This window comes from Harpia harpyja, chromosome 14 (genome assembly GCF_026419915.1).
Source record: "Harpia harpyja isolate bHarHar1 chromosome 14, bHarHar1 primary haplotype, whole genome shotgun sequence".
In the NCBI taxonomy this organism is placed as follows: Eukaryota; Metazoa; Chordata; class Aves; order Accipitriformes; family Accipitridae; genus Harpia; species Harpia harpyja.
In genome coordinates, this window is record NC_068953.1 from 8,531,243 (window position 1) to 8,550,716 (window position 19,474).

The following is a 19,474-nucleotide window of genomic DNA, read 5'->3' on the forward strand; positions in this document are numbered from 1 at the left end:
AATCAACTGTTTCAAAGGGCTCCTCATAGCAATAACTGACAACTGTATATGAATAATATACAACTATATATTAAGAGCATATATTATCCTAAACAGTATCTTTTTATATGGATTTGAGCTTTTCCCTGCAGGATTTGCAGCCCAGCCCTGTCTGAGTGCCTGAGAACCAGATGGGGTGTGGGGGGAAAAGCAGAAAAACTAAATAATGGAAACCAGATTTAAATAAATGCAGTGACATAATCTGTACGGTTCTTGGCAAGAAAAGAGCAAGTTTGTGCTTTTCATATCCGCTTTTTCAATAAGCTGTAAGTTTCCCTTTTAAGAAACGGTTGTAACAAACAGTCCTGATTCCTCTCCTATTAAAGTCAGTAGCCGACATCCACTCAGCTTCCACCAAAGCGCCCAGCTGAAACACTGCCACCTCGCAGGAACTAAGACTAGCCGAATAATGTTTTTCTCCTAGCTCCAGCTGACATTTGGTATTGAGAAATGCAGCCTTCATTTAAAAAAGGTGCCGGTGTAAGTGCCGGCGTGCATGGGAAGCTCTAGACCTCCTCGTCACATAGAAAACTTTGGAAATTTATACTCTAAAAACTGAAAACACTAAGGAAAAAGTGCCTAATCTGTTCATCTTTGTTATTTCTAAGCTGAGGACAGAGGTAGAAGAGAGAACTGAGACAATTCATTGTTTTGAATTGCCCAGGACTGACAATATTGTTATTGGATTTTAGGATTCTTCCGCTCCTTTTACAGTCGAGCAATAAAAATGTGTATTTGGCACAATTCCCTTAGACACACTTGGAAAATAAAATCTGTGTTATTTTATGCCAGATGTACAGGACACAGAAAAGTAAACATGAGATAATGGGACAACTCTAACAGTTTGGTATTTAAAGGAAAGACAACCCAGAGCGATGTCTGTATAATATTTAATGGCAAATCATAGTCTCTAACATCATTATATTATTCTGTTACAGTTTTTTCACACACTGTAAAATACTCTACAGTAACTATATTTAAAAAATCCTAATTAAAAAGAGGAACACTCTGTGGCAGCAGAAATAACTCAAGGGAACACAGAAAGGCTGTTTAAATTGCCAAGTGCTATCTATCCATCTAAACTCATCACACGCCGCATTTAGCCCTTCGTTGGCAGCAAAATCAGCAATCCAGAGCTAGCATAGTGCACATTTCCTAATCATTCCAGTTTACATCCCAAATTATTGGCAACACAGAGCAAGCTCTGGTCCAACACCTCGGAGGGATTGCTCCCATCTTAAATCAGTTAGAATTTGCTTTATGCCCTAAACCATAAGGATTTACAGAGATTCCAACCAGGATAAAAGTAAGCAGCAGGAAGGAGAAGGTTGGGTAGCACTTCCCAACTGCATCGCATCCACAGGAGCCCTCAAAACCCACCATAAAGCTGTGTATCAGCATCCCAGCTCTCGGGGCAGAGGTGGATTAAGCAAAAGCTGTGGCGCAACTAGAAGCAAACCCCGAACACCAGACATGTCCTCCTGAGCTGCTCCCATGTGGTTACAGGATGGAAAGGGAAAGATAGAATCCCTCCGAACCATCCCAAACCCTGAAGGAGTTCAGAGACTTGCGTCTGTGCATTGGGCAATACGGAGAAGGGAGGGATGCGTGGATTGAGCATGGGTTTCCCCATAGAGCAATCAATCCGCCTACAGCAAAATGAAATGGGGTAAAGGCCCAGAACTGCTGTATTTACTCTGGCAAAACTCCTTGCTGCGAACGGTGGGAGTTTTGCCTGAATAAATGAGATTGAGGGCGCAGATAGAGCCAAGATGGGAGCCTGCATGTGAGAACTCTTCCTGCTGGCGTGCAGCAGAGATCAAGGTTACCTTCCTCTTCCTCTCGGGATGTGACCACGCAAGGGCTGTTGCACATCTCTACCTCTCTTATCTGGTAAGGCATTTCTGATACCAAGTCCTCTCCAGTGTTAGCAAAACAGCAGCAACGCCTGCGCTATGTCACCGCTGACATCTTGTGCAAAGGCCGAGTTTTGCAGGAGAGTGACTGGCACAAGCCAAACAAAGCGGTTTTGAGGTAGGAGCTCAGGACACGGGGAGTGAACTCCCATCTGGACAGAAGTCCGGGCAGCATTCCCACTGGCCGGGAAAGGCCAAGATTTCATCCGAAGATTTCACTCTGGAAGCCCTACCTCTCCTTTTCCCACTGCCTGCAGGATTTTACGAGTCACCACATGCGGAGGAGGAGGAAGAGAAGGGATTTGCAGACACGTCCCAGCGGTCCCCCTCCCACACCAACTCACCAGCCCTGCCCTGGGGAGGGGGAGCTGCATTCGGACCCTTCAGCCCCTCAAATGAGAGCCCACAGCAGCGACCGTTTGCTGTGGATGGGCACCTCTTCCCGCGCCAGCAGGAACTGACAGCGCTGGCAAACAAGTTACAGTAAAGGAGCTCTTTAAGCCTTGGTGTTTATGTAAATGTGGCTTTAACTTGAAACGCCTCAGCTTTGTGGCTGCCTTTTTATTCACACTCACTATTTTCCCTTGGCTCCCCTTGAATATACTACTATGATTTCTAGCTTATCCTTTGGGACTATATATATATTTCATATATTTAGCTAAATGGGCCATTTTCCATCCCTGTTGACCGTTGATGCGTCATCACTGACTCACTCACACCAGTGAAGAACCTGACCCAATATATTTTCTCTCTAGGTATATATTACACAGCACTATGATTCCGTAAAGCAAGCTTCGGGAGGTAGGTAGCAAACTAATCCCAGAAAAAATAAACTTGTGGAAAGGCACGCTGTGCTGAGACAGGGACTACACTGTGCCACCCTTACAGGCGGTATTTCTGTATTTTTCTTCTGGAAAAGCTCCCTTAGGACACGTGAACTGGCATTTTGGGCTCTCGGCCTGAAGTTTCCACCTTTCCCGGAGAGGACACTTGCTTGAGAGTATTTTTTGTTAATTGTTACTTACTGCCAGAGTCTAAAGAGTCATTTAATAACTGACTGATGCTGCACTTTTTATCAATGCTTTCACAGCTGTGCCTAAAACAGACCATTTGCCTCTGGGACATACTCACAGCACCTCTTTGTCACTTAAAAAACTCACTAAGCTAAGGGGTATATTTACAGCTCAAGTGTGGCCAGGGTACTGTAAGAGTTGGGAGTTTAACAGTATTAAAATCCCCTAAAATCGTAGGGTCATCTAAAACACGGGGGGCGGAATTTGGCTGTAAAGCTTTGATAAGCAGTTCCCAAAGAACGTGTTTACTAAAAGCACATCCTCAAAACTGTTCTGTGCTCTCGCTTCACCATCTCAAGACAGGAATGGTGCCGCTGCTTCTCGGCAGGAGGTTTCTCCCCTTTCCCAGCTGGGATTTTTGGCTGTGGTGGGGAACAGCCCCATGGCCATGGGGCTCCAACACATGCGGGACCATGGCTTTTCCCAAATGAACCTCACCACAGAGCAGCATTCAAAATATCTACCGGCCACAGTGCAAGGGAGGGCAAAGATCCTCATTTCACATTTGCAGTACTAATGGGTGGTCAGCCCTGCAAGGACAGGTACTGTGTCACCGCAGCATCGCCCCTGCACCGAGCCAGGCTCCTCCGCATCGCAGCCACCCTGGAGCACCCTGCTCACCCACACCAAGGCACAACGGTGATGCGGGCACCGGAGAAGCGACCGCATCTGCTTTGGGGGTTCCCCCAGTCCATGCTGGGCTTGCTACTTCAAAGGCACTTCATAAGGAGCATGCAGAAGGTGTCGATGAGCCAGCGCTTAAAAAAGCAGCAGCGACACAGAGACCAAGATAAGGCACAAAGCAGAGCATCAGTGCAAGATGCCAGGGCAGTGTGAGCAGATATTAAGGAGAAGGACCAGGCAGCCCGGCAGCTGGCCAAGATACAGATGCAAATTTACATGGCACTTCTCCTGAGCAATGCATTTTACCAAGAAAGGCTGTGTTGCAGTCCCTGATGTCCAGAAAGGGAAACTGAGGGGCAGGGAGCAGCATAGAGACTCACCCAAGTTCGCTCAGCAGCCCAGCGGCAGAGCCAGCACTTGGATCCAGCTACCTCCTGGCTCCCAGCCCGCGGCTCTGCCCGCCAGACGGCTTCATCCACCCCTGGGTCACAAACAGCACAGAGCGAGGAGGGAGGGCTGCCACAGAGAAATACAACGCTACCAAAGAGAAGCCGTGACGGCGGCAATACACTGCAGGAGAGACTTTTCTGGGTCTTCCCGTGCTCCCACTCTCCAGGCAGTTACCTACGCTTTAGCACCGAAACGCAATCTTTCTTCAGTGGCCCAATCTGCAGGTGGGCATCGACGCTTTCCAGGAAGAAGGCTGGTTTCAGTTTGCACAAGAATAAAGAGGCGAATTTGTGGTTGATCTTGTTCTGGAACGGGTCAAGCTGACCCTTGGCAAAATGGGAGACCTTGAGCTGCTGCAGGCATGTCATCTTGGAGTCCTTGACTCCATAGAAGGTCAGGGCCTTCTCCGAATACTCCAGGAAGACCCCGATTGTGTGGAAAAATGGCTGTTGGATGACAGACTCAAAGCCACCAAACCAGGCCACGTAGTTCTGTCCGTTCCACTGCAGGCAGCAGGACTTCTCATTCCGCCCCAGCCGGCCGTGGTTGTAGGACTCCCGGGGGTCAAAGTCCTCAGCGATGACACCGATGCTGACCCAGCCATCGATGAGCTCCACCTCCCAGTAGTAGTTGCCCCGGTTCATGAGGTTCACGCCCAGCACCTGCTCGCAGTTGATGAACCGGGTTGGGCTCTCCGGGTAGGGGATGGGGCACAGCACCCGCTTGGCCCCTTTGGTGCCAAACAGCTGGATGAACTTGTCAGCCGTGTCGCTGTCCAGGTCAATGATGAAGGCAACTGTGTGGGGCAAGAAAGGACATGAGGATGAGGAGGGAAACAGGAGGAAATCCCCCCGCCCTCCCCGCTCTGATCCCCTGCTCCAGCCTTCGGTGATGAGCACGATCCTTTCTGACTTCCACCATCACTCTGTCCCCATGCTTTTAAATCCCACGGCCAATTTCAGCTGATGAGGATAAGGAGCTGAAAGAGATGACACTCCCATAAGCAGGATGAATACAGGTAACTGGGCAAAGGAGAGAGCAGAGGAGCTGCTCCGTGAGCTCCAACTATGATATCAGACATTGGAGAATGTAGGTAGAGTGGTAGTAGGAACATCCCATATAAAAGCAGGTTTCAGGCAACCACAGACAAACACAGCAGGGAGCGACCCCAAGAAGGCAGGAGAACAGCCAGGCACATCAGGGCTACAAACCAACTGCTCCTTGTGGTCGGCTCTCGCTGCCCTATGGCTCCCATGGGAGCAGAGGCAGCCCCCAGCATGTGGGGCCACGTGAAAACTGCCACTAGATCCCAAACAGAGGGCATGTCCAGCGGGAACAGCCCTGGACATGTATCGCTGCCGATTGCGTTGCAGGTCTGAACCCATGGCGTGTCCAAATCCTACAGCAGCAGCACAGCACACCTTGCTTGAGCTCATGCTTTGCTGCCCAGCTCCCAGCAGGGTGCACCGGTGCCACCAAGGCAGATCTTGTCCCCTATGGCCATCTCAGTAGGTGACCCCACATCCCCTGTAAGGCTGGGAGGGGACATGTGGGGTGTTAGAGCCCAAGCCCAGCCCTGCACCCCCCAGCCTCAGCCCCTTTTGCCCCGCTGTCTCTGCTCAGCCACTGAATTATCCCTCTGCTTGCTGCTGCTGAAGCTGACCCTCATCAGACTGCTGCTCTGCAGCAAACAAGGCTGATGCACAAACTCTGATCTAACAGAGGATCCAATTTGTCAAGGGCTGGAAAGCAGCAAAATTACACGGTACAGCAGCAGGCTCCCTGGCAGCTGGCCTAACAGAACCACAGACAAGGGAAAAAAAATATCACCTAAACAGATTATGATTGTTGTCAGGAAAGCAAGGAGGCTTCCTTGTTAGCTGAGCAATATTTCCTCCGATGGCGGCAGTGCTCCTGCCAGCCGTCGGCTCGGGACCGATGCCAGCCGGGCATGCGGGAAGGAGCCGGCTGCCCGGGAGAGAGGAAAGGGAAGATGGACCTTAGCAACAACTGTCAAAGCAAAAGTCCCTCGCTTACATTTCAGGAAGTAATCACGGCTCTCCAGGCAGGCGGGATTGTTTGACTTGTCTGGAAATCGGGACTCAGCCAACGCTGCAGAGACAGGGACAGAAGGGTTTGTCATCAGCAAAGAAACCGATGCCACAAACAAGGGTGTTACTGGAGCATCGCCCCCCCCGGCCGACAGCCTGATGGTACCCAGCTGCTGTGGCCCCCGAGGCCCCAGCCAGCATCCTCAGCTCCCCCTGCACATTCCGGCCGGCTCGGACATGGGAAAGGACAGATGCCACCTTTGCCACCCCAGGGAGATGGGTGGGGAGGGCAAGGAACCGGCTGCGATTCCCACGGGCATCCAAGAAAATGAGAGAGAGGAGAGAGCTCAGGCTAAATGAGAGAGCGCGGGAGAAAGCTGCTGCGGTGGTTTTCTAACCCTGGCAGATTTGGAAGACCACAGCCTGCCCGATGAAGAGGATCATCTATCCTGGGAAGAAAGAGTTCCCTTTCACAGGAGGCCACTTTGGCCACTTGCCCCCTCCCGCAGGGCCCTGCGTAACTCCCAGGCTGTTTATTGCCTCTCCAGTCTCCGGTCTCCGTGGAAAAATTCATAAAACCTCAAAGACGAGGCGTAAGCCCAGACAGGGATTGTGCAACGTGCAGTGCAACCGTGCCGGGCAGCTTCCAAGGCTGGAGGGAGTGGGGCCAGCACTCGCAGGAGCCATCGAGCCTGCAGGCATCTCCCACCTACGCAGGGAGGATGGAGGGTGATGGGATGACCTGCGGGTAGAGGGGCTGGGTGAACACAAACCTTCTTCCATCTCCCGGAAACTCAGCCCATCAATTCCTTTCCCCTGCAAGTGGTCCCACTGGTTTTTGCAGGCAGTGGACAGCACATCCTTCACAGCGCCCACGGCTTGGGTACATTTGGTGAAGTTCAGCTCGTTCTGGAAGCTCAGGGCCGGGGAGAGGTTTTCTTCCATGGCTACTTTTAAGGCCTGAAATTCCTGAGCCAAAAAGACAGAGTTTCAGGAGGTTTCAAACAAGCCAAAGTTGTCTCTTGTTCCGCAACCCCACCCTGCCCCGGAGGATTTGGGAACTGGCAGCTCGCAGGACTTGGCCCAAGGACGGCCTTGCATAAGGGAGGAGAGCGCTTTCCTGGCCGTGCATTCCTGGCGCCTTGTCTTCGCTCCCTTTCAAACCTGGACCCAGACCATGCCCACCTCGCATGGAGCAGCATCTCCTCCCAAAAAGGTCTCCTTTTGCTGGGCTGCCGGGGAGGGTGGGATGCTGGATGGAGGCAGTGGGGCACCCCAACCTCTCGCTCTCTGCCCCCCACACCAAGGTACCCAGCCTGGGCAACACAACAGCTTCTCCCAAGTCATGGCCAGGATGGAGGTGGGGGTGATGGAGGAGAAAGTCTTGGGCACCCAGTGCCCCCCGGGAGTGGGGAGGGGAGACCTGTGCCAACAGGAGTGAGACTCTGTAGCCCTCACCTCCCAGGGCTCCTGGCACCCAGCTCCATGTGAAATGGGACAAAACCCCAAAAAGACAATGTTATCAGCTCCTTCTCCTCGCCCCATCCCACCCAGGCACCTGGAGGAAGTAGATGGTGTCGGTGCTGGGGACGTTCTCCAGGTTTTGCTTGCACTGGGCCAGCTTGGCTCGTCTCTCCTCCTTCCAGCAGAGATCGGCCTCAGCCTCCCCCAGCATGGAGCGCTCCCCATCCTCGATGAAACTGGCCACCTCCTTCTGGAAGGTCGCCAGGACCTCAGAGGCTTCTGCAAAGAGCTTCTCGACTCTTTCCCTCTCCTTCGTGGCAGCACCCTGAGTGCAGAGAGAGAGAGGGGTCGGGGTCACCTCCCGCAGGCGATGGTGCGGGAGAGCACCCTTGTCCCCTGCCCAGCACCCAGTTCTCAGCTCTGCAGGGTCCCCCTGACACCCCGTAACCCCCTTCACCCAAGAGCTCAGAGCATTTTACAACCCAGGTGTCAAGGGACCTGGCTGGACACAGCTGCTTACTGGTCCACCACGTCTCGTGTCCCCAGACGGTGAAGTGACGTGTTTGCACAAGGACCAAAGGGGACCAAAACCCCCATGAGCCTGGGGAGAGAAGGTGCAAGAGCCAGCAGATGCCGTGGCATGGTCCTTGCCCTGTTCCTCCTTCCAGGTTGCAAACGAAAGCAACCAGAGATACCGTGAGGGTTAGCAGAGATGAGGAGCAAGAATCCTCAGGGATCCTTGCCAGGGCCACCATCATTTTACGGAGCGCTTGCTCCCCTGTGAGCACCACCTGTACACACCACACACCCCAAAAGCTCACGGCCCCTTCACCTCCACTCCCTGGCCCAGCAGAGCCGCGCTAATGGGGCAAAGCCACCGCAGAGTCACCTTAATGAGCTCCACCATCTTCTTGGCCTGCGCGATGGTGACTGCCAGCTCTTCCAGCTCATTCTCCACATCGCTGAGGAATTTGGCTTGTTGGGCCTGCGGACACGAAGGACAAACGCTGAGCTCTGCCCCTGATCCTGGCGGCAGGGAGGCGCAGGGGACCCAGCCTCTCCCTAAGTTCAACCCACAGCCCCCTCTCTGACTGTGACCTTGCTATCAGGCTTCGGGTGAAGGGTGCAAGGGGAAACGCGCGTTGTTTTCCTCCCCTGCAACATCCAACCTGCAAACATCCTTTCTCACTCGGATGGAAAACTAAAGGAGCAGACAGGCTGCAAAGGGTCATGCCCTTCTCCACGCTCCCCACCCCAGTCCCAGCGGAAACCAAACAAAATAGGAATTCGAAAGCAAAACCATCAGGCAGCAATTGCAGCAAGCGCAGCTAAGCCGCGTGCTCTTCGTGTGCGTCCCAAAGCTGGGAAAAATCTACCTGGGACTGGTGCGGAAGCTGAAAGGCAGACCTGGAGCACTCAGAAACGCAGCACTGAGTCCCCTGGACATTTCTTGTTAGGAGCAAAGCAAACCAGCTCAGGAGCACGGGGTGCTGCATGGCTGCAAAGGAAGCACCGTCCGAATGCGTCGTTTCCTGACGTGCTATTGTTAGCGCCAGCCATTGCCCATCACGAGGACGGGTCCCTCGGGAGCCAGGAGAGCATTGCACTCCCCAACTGGGGCAGGTCCCCACCTCAATGCTCAGCCCCAGCTCCCTGCGGTGCTCATGCCCGGTGAGGAGGGGGACAGACGCTTTCCCCATCCATCCTTCCCACCCCACACCATGAGGGCAGGGGTAGAGAGCGGCCGCAGAGGCTGCGCAGGCGATGTTAAGCAGCGCCTGCTGAGGCCCAGCAGCTCCTCAGGGCTGGGATCACAGGCGCTTTCTATTTTAAGGTACCTGATGACTAATAATGCCGGCAAAAGGGTTTTCCTGCAGCTCCAAGAGTCTATGATGGAGTGGGAGCTGGCTTGGGGCTGCCGCTGTGCTCCTCGCCAGCGCATCTGCAGCCCCTGGGCTCTCCCCCGGAAAAAGCAAACTCCCGCAAGGTCCCCAAATGCTCCATGCCAACACAGGGATGCCACCATGCCATGAGCCTCGCAGGCTCCAATCTGCCTGCAGCCCCGCAGAGGCCCCACACACTCAAGGCAGCAGTGCCCAAGAAGGCAGCACTGTGCCAGGCTCGGAGCTCCGGCTCCCGGGGAGGCTCGTGGGTGCGAATTTGGGAGGTGACTCAGCCGCATCTGGGAATGGGAGTGACGGAAAAAACCCTGCTGCCAAAACGCCAGGACACAAAGGGCTGGTGGAGCGGGAGCAGCGGCTGGGCAGGCTGCCAGCGCATGGAGAAAAACCGCCTTGACGAAGCTGTGGGAACAAGACGGAGAAGACGGGTGCCCCGTGACCGCGGGGGCGGCCACTGCAGGGTGTCCCAGGCGCCCTCGCCCCTAGCCCTACACCCACGGGGACTGAGAAGTTTGGCCCCACAGCGGGACCAAACCCCACGGGCTAGCTGGCAGTGGGCCTGCCCCTAATGCCTGTACCAGGATGCCCGTCCTGTCCTCACCCCGCAGGGTGCCCTGATGGCACAGCACCCCGTCCCTCTGTGCCAGGGTGGGATCCCCCGTGGGGACAGGGCTGCAGCACCCACCCCACAGACGGAGTCCCACCAGTGCCACACCTGCACGCCCCCCACGCGGGGATTAGGTCCCCCGTGGGGACACGGGCGCAGCACGCACCCCTCCCACCCCACCCAAGATGCCCCGCCAACGCTGCACCCCATACAGACGCCCCCATGGCAGGCTTAGGTCCTGCGTGGGGACACGGGTGCAGCACCCTCCCCACCCAGCCCGCCCCATCCCTCCCCACCCGGCACAGCCCCTGCCGGGTCTATCCCCCCGCGGGGACCCCCACCCCAGCCCACGCACCTCCTTATGCTCGCGCTCCTGCTCGAGGGGCACCACGTCGTGGGCGCGATGCTCGTGGGCGCGGCAGCGGGCGCAGACGCAGGTTTGCTCGGCGCGGCAGAAGCCGTCGAGGGGCTGGAGGTGGCGGGGGCAGAGACCCTCCTCCAGCCGCCGCAGCGGGGCTACCAGGCGGTGGGCACGGAAGGCGGGGGCTCGGCGGTGGGGCTCCAGGTGGGCTCCGCAGAAGGAGGCCAAGCAAACCAGGCACGATCGCGCCGCCGCCACCCGCGACCCCGCCGGGCACACGTCGCACAGCACGGCCGTTCCTTCCTCCCCCGCCGCATCCTCTTCCTCGGCTCCCGGTGCCATCGGGGACCCGGCGGCCGGCGACGGGGGGGACGAAGCGGCGGCGGCGGCCGCCAGCAGCGGTAACACCTCGCAGAGGGCGCGGTTCTTGCGGAGCCGTAAGGCTGCGGGGACGGGCTCCTGGCAGAGCGGGCAGCGGGCAGCCCCGCCCGCCCCGCCGCTGCCGTCGGGGGGGCCCGGCCGTTGACGGAGCGCCCCCAGGCAGCCCTGGCAGAAGTTGTGCCCGCACGGTACCGTCACCGGGTCCTTCAGGAGGTCGAGGCAGATGGGGCAACCGAAGGGGCCGTCGGGCAGCCCCGGAGCCGCCAGCGCCAACCGCAACGCCTCGGCGGAGGACGGCGGGGCTCTCCCGGGCGCGGTCTCCATCCCTGAACGCCCCGATCGGCCGGCCCCGGCCCCGGCCCCGGCCCCGGCCCCGGCCCCGGCCCCAGCCCCGGCGGGAGGCGGGCGGCCGCCGCGCCCCGCCCGCCCGCTCCGCCTCCCCGCGCCCGGAGCTGCTGCTGCCGCCGCGCGGGGCTCCGCTCCCCGCCGTTGCTGGGGGTCTGCTGCCTCCCGGGGGGCCTGACCCCCCCCCACAGACCCGGTCTCCATCACCCGCCCCCCGGGGGGTGGGGGTGTGTGTCTCACCCCCGGGGATCTGCTCCCTCCGCAGAGCATCAGGCCCCTCTTCCCGGCATCTGCTGCCTTCTGGGAGATCTGCCCCCACCCCCGGGGGGGATGCCACCCTGCTGAGGATGTACTGCCTCCCACCCAGGGTCTACGACCTCCTAAAGGATCGGCCCCGCTGGGATCTGGACCCTCCCGGGGTGCTGCTACCCCCAGGGGTAGCTGCTGCACATCCCCCCAAATCTCCTGTCCAGGGAAGCTGTTGCCAGCCCATTCCAATCCCCTTCCCGGGGGTCTGCTGCCTCCCGTGAGCATCCCCCACCCCCCGGGATCTGCTGCCCCAGAACCTGTTGCCACCCCACTGCCCACTAAGAGCTGCTCCTCACCCTGGGGCCACATGGAGGGTCCTGAGCTCCCCCCCCAGTACAGAGGTGCAGATGCTTTCCTGCCAGCCTTTGTGCCCATGGGTCCATGTTAGCCATTCCCATAGCCAAGAAGGGCTGCAGTGCCTGGGGCCTGGCTCAGCCCCTGTCCCCTCTTCCTCCAGGGCCAGGCAGTAGCCAGCAGGCACCAGGCAGGGATGGGGAGACACCAAAGCGCTTTCTGTATGGGGAGCTGCCTGGTAAACATGGGATCTCTGGACACCTCCTGTGCAAGGTACGCAGACAATTTTTCATCCATGCCAGCCCAAGTTCCTGCCCAAGGATGGGACTGGGAAGAGCAGGGAGGTGTGGAGTGAAGGAGGAAGCACGGCAGGACAAATCGCATCTGTCCTTGAAGAAGGGGATTGATCCTTTTAAGCCTTTTTTCCCCAAAGGAAACAAGCTGATGTGATTCATTCCCCATGTGTATGCCTGCACCTCCCCAGCACCTTTGAAGCCAGTGCCCAGTTTCACCCCATTAGTCCTCACCGGCATCCCTGTGGGAGTGGGGGGAGATGCCGGACCTGAGGCCTCGCCCTTGGAAAAGCTTCAGTCAAAGCTTTGGATTTTCTTCTGTGCCAGATCAACCTTGGGGCAGAGCTGTAGGAAACCAGGTTTCCTTATCGCAGTGCTACTATAAATAAAGCATCTTCTAGTTCTGCCGCCAGCTGGTCACTACATGAGGCTGGTCCCTGCTGCCAGCCCCTCGAGGATGTGGAGGGGCAGGATGGGGCCCTGCAGGGATGGGTGCGGGAGCAGGGGCACACAGCTCACCCCCTCCCAGTGCTGCTTGGTCCCCACAGCTCCCACCAGCACTGAGGTCAAAGCGGTAGGAAAACAGAGCTTTATTGGGCAAAGCAGCTTTGTACAAAGAGCAACTGCAGCGTGACACCCCAAAAAGTAGCTCTGCTACGTCCGAGAGCAGCAAGAGGGGACAGGGAGGGGGAGCAGGACCTGCCTGCATGTGGGGCTGGGGGAGCACAGGGCTCCTGCCGCATTGCTCCACAGCACTCCATGGCTGCAGCAACCCCCTCCAGGGTACCCCTCTCCCCAAATCTCCCCCGGGCCAGGATGGGAGAAAGAGGAAAAACCTCATTCTTGCACCCTCCCTATCCCCCACCCTTGCGTCATCTGCAGAGATGGGCACCCACACGTGCCCCCATGCACAGTGACCGGGGGCTTCATCCCCACCGCAAGGGCACAGCCCTGAGCCCTGCGTCCTTTCCCTGCCCTAACTTTTGTCACCAGAGTGATATTTGCATATGCAAATTCGAGTGGGTTAATTTGCATGTCTGTCCTCATCAGCTCTCATTAAAACACCGCACCCTACTCCTGCCTCGGCACTGGGGTTGCACTCGCACCATGACAGCCGCTGGCTGCGGCTCAGCTACGGCACCAGCCTGGGGCTTGCCAGCCCAGCTAACGGAGCAGCGCGGCAGCTCCATCTTAGTCCCTCTGGCCCAGCGTCACCGCTCGCCCCTCGCACAGCCAAAAGACAGGATAGAGGGGCTGGGTGAAGACATTGTGGAAGGAGTAGATGAGCTGCATTCTCTCCCCGAGGCCGTAGAAGGAGAGGACCCCCTTGCTGTAATCCAGGCTGACCCCCAGGTTCTTATACAGCTGCTCCTGAATTTTCTCCGCTCGGCCCTTGTGCCAGGCCAGGTAGCAATCCTCCCGCACCTGCAGCCCCCACGAGCCCCCGTCCAGCCCGATGTTGAACTTGTGGCCCTGCTGCTGCTCTCGGGGGAGACCGTGGTAGGTCACCCCCAGGATGACGGAGTGGCTGGAGATCTTCACCTCCCAGTAGTGGTGGCCATGGCTGTAGCCCTGCGTGCACAGAACCTGCCAGGGCTTGAAGCGAGATCCCTGCTCCTGCTGCACGCAGACGACGCCGGGGCCGTGCTTGGCTTTCTGGTTACCTTTTGACAGCTCCAGGTACTTGTTGGCTGTCTTGGGATCGAAGGTCAGGTTGCGGTGGTCTGGGGAGAGTAACGGCATGGATGGGGCTGAAATGCTTCATCAGACCTTTACGCCCTTGGTGTGAACCCCCCCCCAATAGCGATGTGGTTTAAACTGCGTAGCACTGGCTCCCAAAATAGAAGGGAATAGGTTACAGCATGCTTGGAGGAGGAGTCGGGTGAGATGCGATACCTGCCCACCCGCCTGCTAGAAGGAACGGAAACAGCCCAGAAATAGCTGGCGAGGCTCCAAGACACGACACTTCATGCAGTCCTTGCACAGCCCAGCTCACAGCCAGCAAGCAGCGGTGGCTCCATGGTCATTTCGGAAGAGATGTGCTTGGTTTTAAGAGCAAAAAATATGAGCGTGGGTGGGGAGAGAGGGAGAAAAACAGGCATTAAGTGAGCAAATATGGTATTGCGAGAAGCTACTCTCTGCACGGGCTGCGATAACTCTCCCTGCCGCGGGCACTCGCCAGCCACCAGCACCTCACCTTCCTCCCACAACAACCCGGCCTGGCCAGCTATGCTGGGCTCATGCCTGCTGCCTATAAATAACATTTTGTTTTCCTATCAATAACTCTGAGAATGCTTTGTGGGACCTAATGAAAGGAATCCTTACAGGTCCCATAGGCATCGATTGCCTCCCTGGCAAGAGTGACATGACCAACGTACCCTAAATATTATCCAACCCTCTTCCTAACAGGGAGGAGATGGGAAAAGGAGCACTGAGGAAATCCCAAAGGAATGGGAGTGGGATGGCCCCAGGGAGGGAAGGGGACACGAAGGACTGTGGCTGGGAGCGCTGGGGACATATCCCTGGGTAGAGAGCAATGACTGCAGGCAGGGGTCTGCAGGCAGGGTCTGGACTGGTGCCATGCAGGGGCAGCTGGGGCAGCCCACGACACCTCCCTGTGAGTGCTCGCTCGCCAGCTGCTGACATTGCCTGCCTGTGGGAAAGCGCTGCATCTAAATATGGGTTGTCAGGAACAGGCATGTTGCTCCTGCCCAGGCGAGACACCCAAGGTGGGTGAAAAGGAGGGAAGGAGACAGGACAAGATCCGAGGCAGCAACTGATCCAGTGCTGGGCACCGACAGCCCCAGTTTCCATGGTAAAGTGTTCCCTGGTGCCGCTAATCCCCCTAATGAGCCCTTTCCTGGCCATGCAGTGTCCCCCAGCCCATCTGCCCTGGCCCTGCACCACCCTTCTCTGCATCAGGGGAGAGGGATTGGGAGAGCCAGGGAAGGAGTCCCTGTCCCTGCAGCCACGACCACCCTCCTCCCAGGGAAGAGCCCGGCTCAGTGAAATCTCTGCCTGCTGGGGACCCCAGCGGGGCGCTGTCCTGCCAGACCCCCACATGCTCCTCACCCTTCAGAAGCTCAGCTCGGAGCTGGCACTCGGGGAGAGGAGCCACCACCTTCACCGCTGGTTCCTGGGGATGCACCGGTCCTGTGGAGGATGGGGACAGGCATTTTGAGTGATGCCACCCAAAAACTTGTTCCTTCCTGGCTTTGATGGGAGAAGGAGAAAGTCCATTGTATCTAAGCCTGGGAGTGGACACGTGTCACCGCGGCTTGGCATTGCCACCAAGGAGGGGCCACAGGGTAGCCACCCAGCTCATTCCATCCCATTGATACCCATCTGCTGAACCATAGATGCGTGTCCCCATCCCAACCCCCTGTGCCTGGCAGCTGTGTCTCCAGCACGGTGACATGGGCCAGGCTGTGGTTCAGGATGACTTGGAGCCCTTTGGGGTGGCCCTGTGGGAAGAAGGTTACCTTGGCCAACAGGATCCGGGGCTTTTGGGGCCACAGAGCTGGGCAGGTCCTCCAGCAGGAGCCTGGAGATGTTAGTGAGGATCTCAACAAGGGGCTTGACCATGGCGGCCACATCAAACTCCATGGGGAGCAGTGCCTCTGGGCTCTCCGGAGATGGGAGCAGAGGGAACTCCTGCAGACAGACACACAGACAACCATGCACTGGCCCGGGGAGGATCGGCAGCTCCAAATCCCATCCGCACACGGCACGTCTCCCTGTGGGTGATGGGGGCATCCCCAAAACGTCTGCCATTAGCTGCGGCTGGTGCATGGGGTCAGGGAACAGTCGCCAGGGGAGTGTGAGGCTGTGGGGAGCAGAGGGGCCATGCCACAGGAATCTGTGTTTTGCTGGTGGTGGAAGAGCCTTGCTGAACAGTTTGGGGGCGAGGGATGCTGCCCATGGCCCTGCTGTCAGCATCATCCACTCTGATCCAGCACCGCCCCCCCAACTTTTCAGGGACCCCCTCCAAAAGCAACTCTTCCCCACAGCCCCATCACATCTGTGAGCCGGGCTGAGGATGCATCCCCCCGGGGAAGGGGTCGACCATGTCTCTGCCCTCACCGAAAGGGCATGGGGCTGGCAGCGCCCAGGTATGGGGAGGGACACAGTGCCAGGATGGTACCTGGAGGAAGGTCCTGTGGTCAGGGCAGGCCAGCAGGTGCTGAGCCCTCTCCCTGTACTGGCTGAGGACGTCCAGGTGGTCCTTCAGGAAGCTCCAGTCCTCCCCCACGCGCCCCAGTGCCGCCGCCTGCTCTTGCTCAATCCTGGCCACCGTCCAACACTGGAAATCCTCCAGGGCTTTCCTCAGGAAGGTGAATTTGCTCAGAATCACTGATTTGAGCCCCTCAGAGGAATCCTGGATGAGAAAGAGCCATGAGAGCCAGTATGCTTCCACCCGTACGCCCGGCACGGAGGCAGCAGCAGTGTTACCTTGATGCTGCGCGTTCGCTCATCCAGCTCCTGCATTGCCTGCTCAATCCTCTCCAATTCCTCCTCGGCTTTTTCCAGGGACTCTTTCAAAAGGGCCTGCAAAGGAAGGCGCCAACATCCTGTGGTGCAGCATGCTGCTGCCCACCCAGCCCCTGAGACCCCTCTCAGGGCTGCAGGACAAGGCTCGCAGGGAAGGAGGTGGTTTGGGAAGGGAGAGGTTGCATCCAGGGTCATTGAGAATTGAAACCCTGTGCTGTCTTTCACCCCTTTCTTAGCTGTTTCCTCTAGATCAGGGGGGTCACAAACACATATGGCACTGTTCATCCAGTGCTGCTGGATTTACCTAGCGCTCTGCTGCTCCAGACAGCTCCTGGTTTCTCGGGAAGCAGCCGGGTGCTGGTGGCATCTCCCTGGCCAGAGCCCGTACCAGCCCCCTGTTCAGCTCAGGCTGGACACAGCTCGGCACATGGAGGCACACCATGTCCCCACAGCAGTGCACGGGACACGGGAGGTGGACGTCATGCCGTGTCCAAGCTGCTGCAACTCCCCCTGCTCGCCCCACCCGTCACCCCAGTCCTGCCACCCATCGTCCCCACCTGCTTTTTAGAGCGCTCCTCCTCGAAGAGCACCCGCTGGTGCTGGTGGCACTGCTGGACGGTGCAGACGCAGCAGATGCACCGCCGCTCGTCCTCGCAGTACAGCTCCAGCGGGCGCCCGTGCTGCGGGCACAGCTCACCACGGGCCACCTCGCACCTCTCTGCGCCCGAGACCCGCGCCTCGCCATCCCGCGCCACCTCCACCACACTGCACAGGGTGACATTCTTCTCCAGCTCTGGGCGTCGCTCGAAGGTCCTGCGGCAATCGGGGCACGTGTAGCCCTTCTCGGCCCCAGCGGGCACCCGCTCTTGCTTTTGCCAGTGGTCACTGATGCAGCGCTTGCAGAAGTTGTGCCCGCAGGGCAAGGTCACGGGCACCCTGAATAGTTCCAGGCAGATGGAGCACACCAGCTTCTCCTCCAGCTTCTGCGAGATGGGCGATGCCATCCTGCCTGCGCCAGGGATTGGGGTGATGGGGGAAAGAAGCCAGCAAAAGAAGCCGAGGAAATAGAAACTCAGCTGTGCAGAGGAGGAAGAGACGGTGACGCTGACCCCAGAGGCGGGTCAGGGCTCCCAGCCAGGCATGCTCTTAAAGTGACACCCAGTGGGTGCCCCTCAGTCCTTGGCCATGCTGGCTGTGCCACACACTGGGGAGAAGATGGGGAGGGTTGGAGCTGCTCCACCCTTGGGACAGGGAGGGCTGCGAAGCACAGCAGGAGAGGATGAAACGCTGCAGTGACAGCACAGGGAGACACACGCAAGAGGCTGACAAGGTTCAGAGCAATGTGCATTTCTGTTAATGCCTGTGCACAGGTACACATACGATGTACAATTTGATTTCACTCCTTTTTTGCCCTTTGAGGGAACTTCATGGCATCCTCACCTCTGCCAGGGCTGGGTCCACAAGCAGAGCATGGCAGTCCTCCCTGGCAGAGAGACCTCAGTACTGCACAGTAGTGCGCTCCTGGCATCTGTGAGCCTGGGACCCAGCAGAGAAGGGCACCCACTGCTGCTACAGCCATGTCACCTCCCTCTGCAGTGACAACGGCTGTGACACATGCCAGCAGCCGGCCAGGGCCACATTCCACCCTTGCATCTTTCCATTTTAAACTACAGCTCCTGCTGTTTGCACATGCCCCCACGCACACCCACCACTCCTTTTCCTGCTAAGTTCCTTACAACACCCATGCACACTAGTACTCCAAACCACAAGAAAGATGTCACCTGGGCAATCAGTCCCTGCTCAGGTGGCAGGTGGAATCTTCTGCCTGGAGGCAATTGTGGTGTCTGTGTACTGCATACCTTTACCTTGTCTTCATACAGTTCGGCTTCAGGAGAAAAAGCTCCCAACCTTCCAGTCCAAACCTTATCTCCTTACCGTCACAGACATGCTATCTCTTGCGCACACACTCCCAGGCAGCTGAATGCTGGCAGGATGGCCTCGGTTTACAACGGTTCTGCAGCCTCCCCACATGTGCAGCTTTGCTTTCACCTGCACAGGCGAGGGTAAGTGGGGAGGAGGTCTGTGCTGCAGCTGGGGCGCTCACCAGTGGGCTGCTGGGGGGTCAGAGCAGTTTCTGTATCACAGGCAGGCTCAAAGCCACCCTCCAGACCACCCCTGTATTCAGGAGGTGACTTGGGATCTGTCACAATTGCCTGCATGTCCCAGCATATCTTAAGCCTCCAAAACATTTATTTGGGCCAAATCTGCAAATTCTGACTAATTATTCAAAGCTCAGAGTGGGGTGTAACATGACCTGTGTGTCTGCCTGGAACCACAAGACACCTGCACTCCCACTGTGGTCACCCCACCAGCTAATTCACCCCAGCTTAAACCAGACCCAAGAACCCTTTGGGGCAGGAGAAGAGTTCAGGGAGCTCAGGCGTAGCTGGTAACAGCCCTGAGCAACAGCAGCAAGGGGGCATTTCAATCTCATTCTTTGCTGGAGGCTCTTATTTCCTGAGGAAGATGGGAACCTCAGAAGGTTACTGGGAACAGGCAGCTGCAACAGCAAGAGCATGTTGGTATTCAGGGGTTTAAAGATGTGAACGAGGGATGCACAAAGAGCCCTGCAGAGCACAGTAGAAAGCAGAGTCTCTCCACAGCTTGCGTACAGGACCAGCAGCAGCAGAGTGCCAGGCCACCACCGCAAGTCTGCCTCAACCCCGGCAGCTCTGCAGATCTGCTTTTGCTCCATCTATCCACATCGGGTACACGCTGCCCGGGGAGCGAGGGGAAGGAGACCGAGGTCCACGTGCTTGGGTAGCTGTTGGGAGAAGCCAGCTCCACAAACATGGACCTTGTGCAGGTCTACCAC

At 57.5% G+C, this 19,474-nt stretch overlaps 2 protein-coding genes across 3 annotated transcripts; both read right to left on the bottom strand.

Annotated features, from left to right (window-relative positions):
• Nucleotides 1-915: 915 nt before the first annotated feature.
• TRIM47 (tripartite motif containing 47) lies at nucleotides 916-11,228 on the bottom strand. Its single transcript, XM_052807515.1, has 6 exons — nucleotides 10,481-11,228; nucleotides 8,507-8,602; nucleotides 7,712-7,942; nucleotides 6,927-7,122; nucleotides 6,140-6,214; nucleotides 916-4,898 (listed from the first exon to the last, which is right to left on the bottom strand). Exons 1-6 carry the CDS (start codon nucleotides 11,189-11,191, stop codon nucleotides 4,273-4,275), a joined length of 1,935 nt encoding a protein of 644 aa, XP_052663475.1. The 5' UTR covers nucleotides 11,192-11,228; the 3' UTR covers nucleotides 916-4,272.
• Nucleotides 11,229-12,682: 1,454 nt separating this feature from the next.
• Nucleotides 12,683-19,147, bottom strand: TRIM65 (tripartite motif containing 65). Of its 2 annotated transcripts, XM_052807516.1 has the most exons (7): nucleotides 18,381-19,146; nucleotides 17,157-17,886; nucleotides 16,561-16,656; nucleotides 16,253-16,486; nucleotides 15,591-15,762; nucleotides 15,181-15,261; nucleotides 12,683-13,832 (listed from the first exon to the last, which is right to left on the bottom strand). In XM_052807516.1, the coding sequence occupies exons 2-7, from the start codon at nucleotides 17,601-17,603 to the stop codon at nucleotides 13,300-13,302; spliced, it is 1,563 nt and encodes a 520-aa protein (XP_052663476.1). In that variant the 5' UTR covers nucleotides 17,604-17,886; nucleotides 18,381-19,146; the 3' UTR covers nucleotides 12,683-13,299. The 2 variants fall into 2 exon arrangements, with proteins under 2 accessions (XP_052663476.1, XP_052663477.1); XM_052807517.1 differs by lacking the exon at nucleotides 15,181-15,261 and having other exon boundaries at nucleotides 17,157-19,147.
• Between the last annotated feature and the right edge of the window lie 327 nt (nucleotides 19,148-19,474).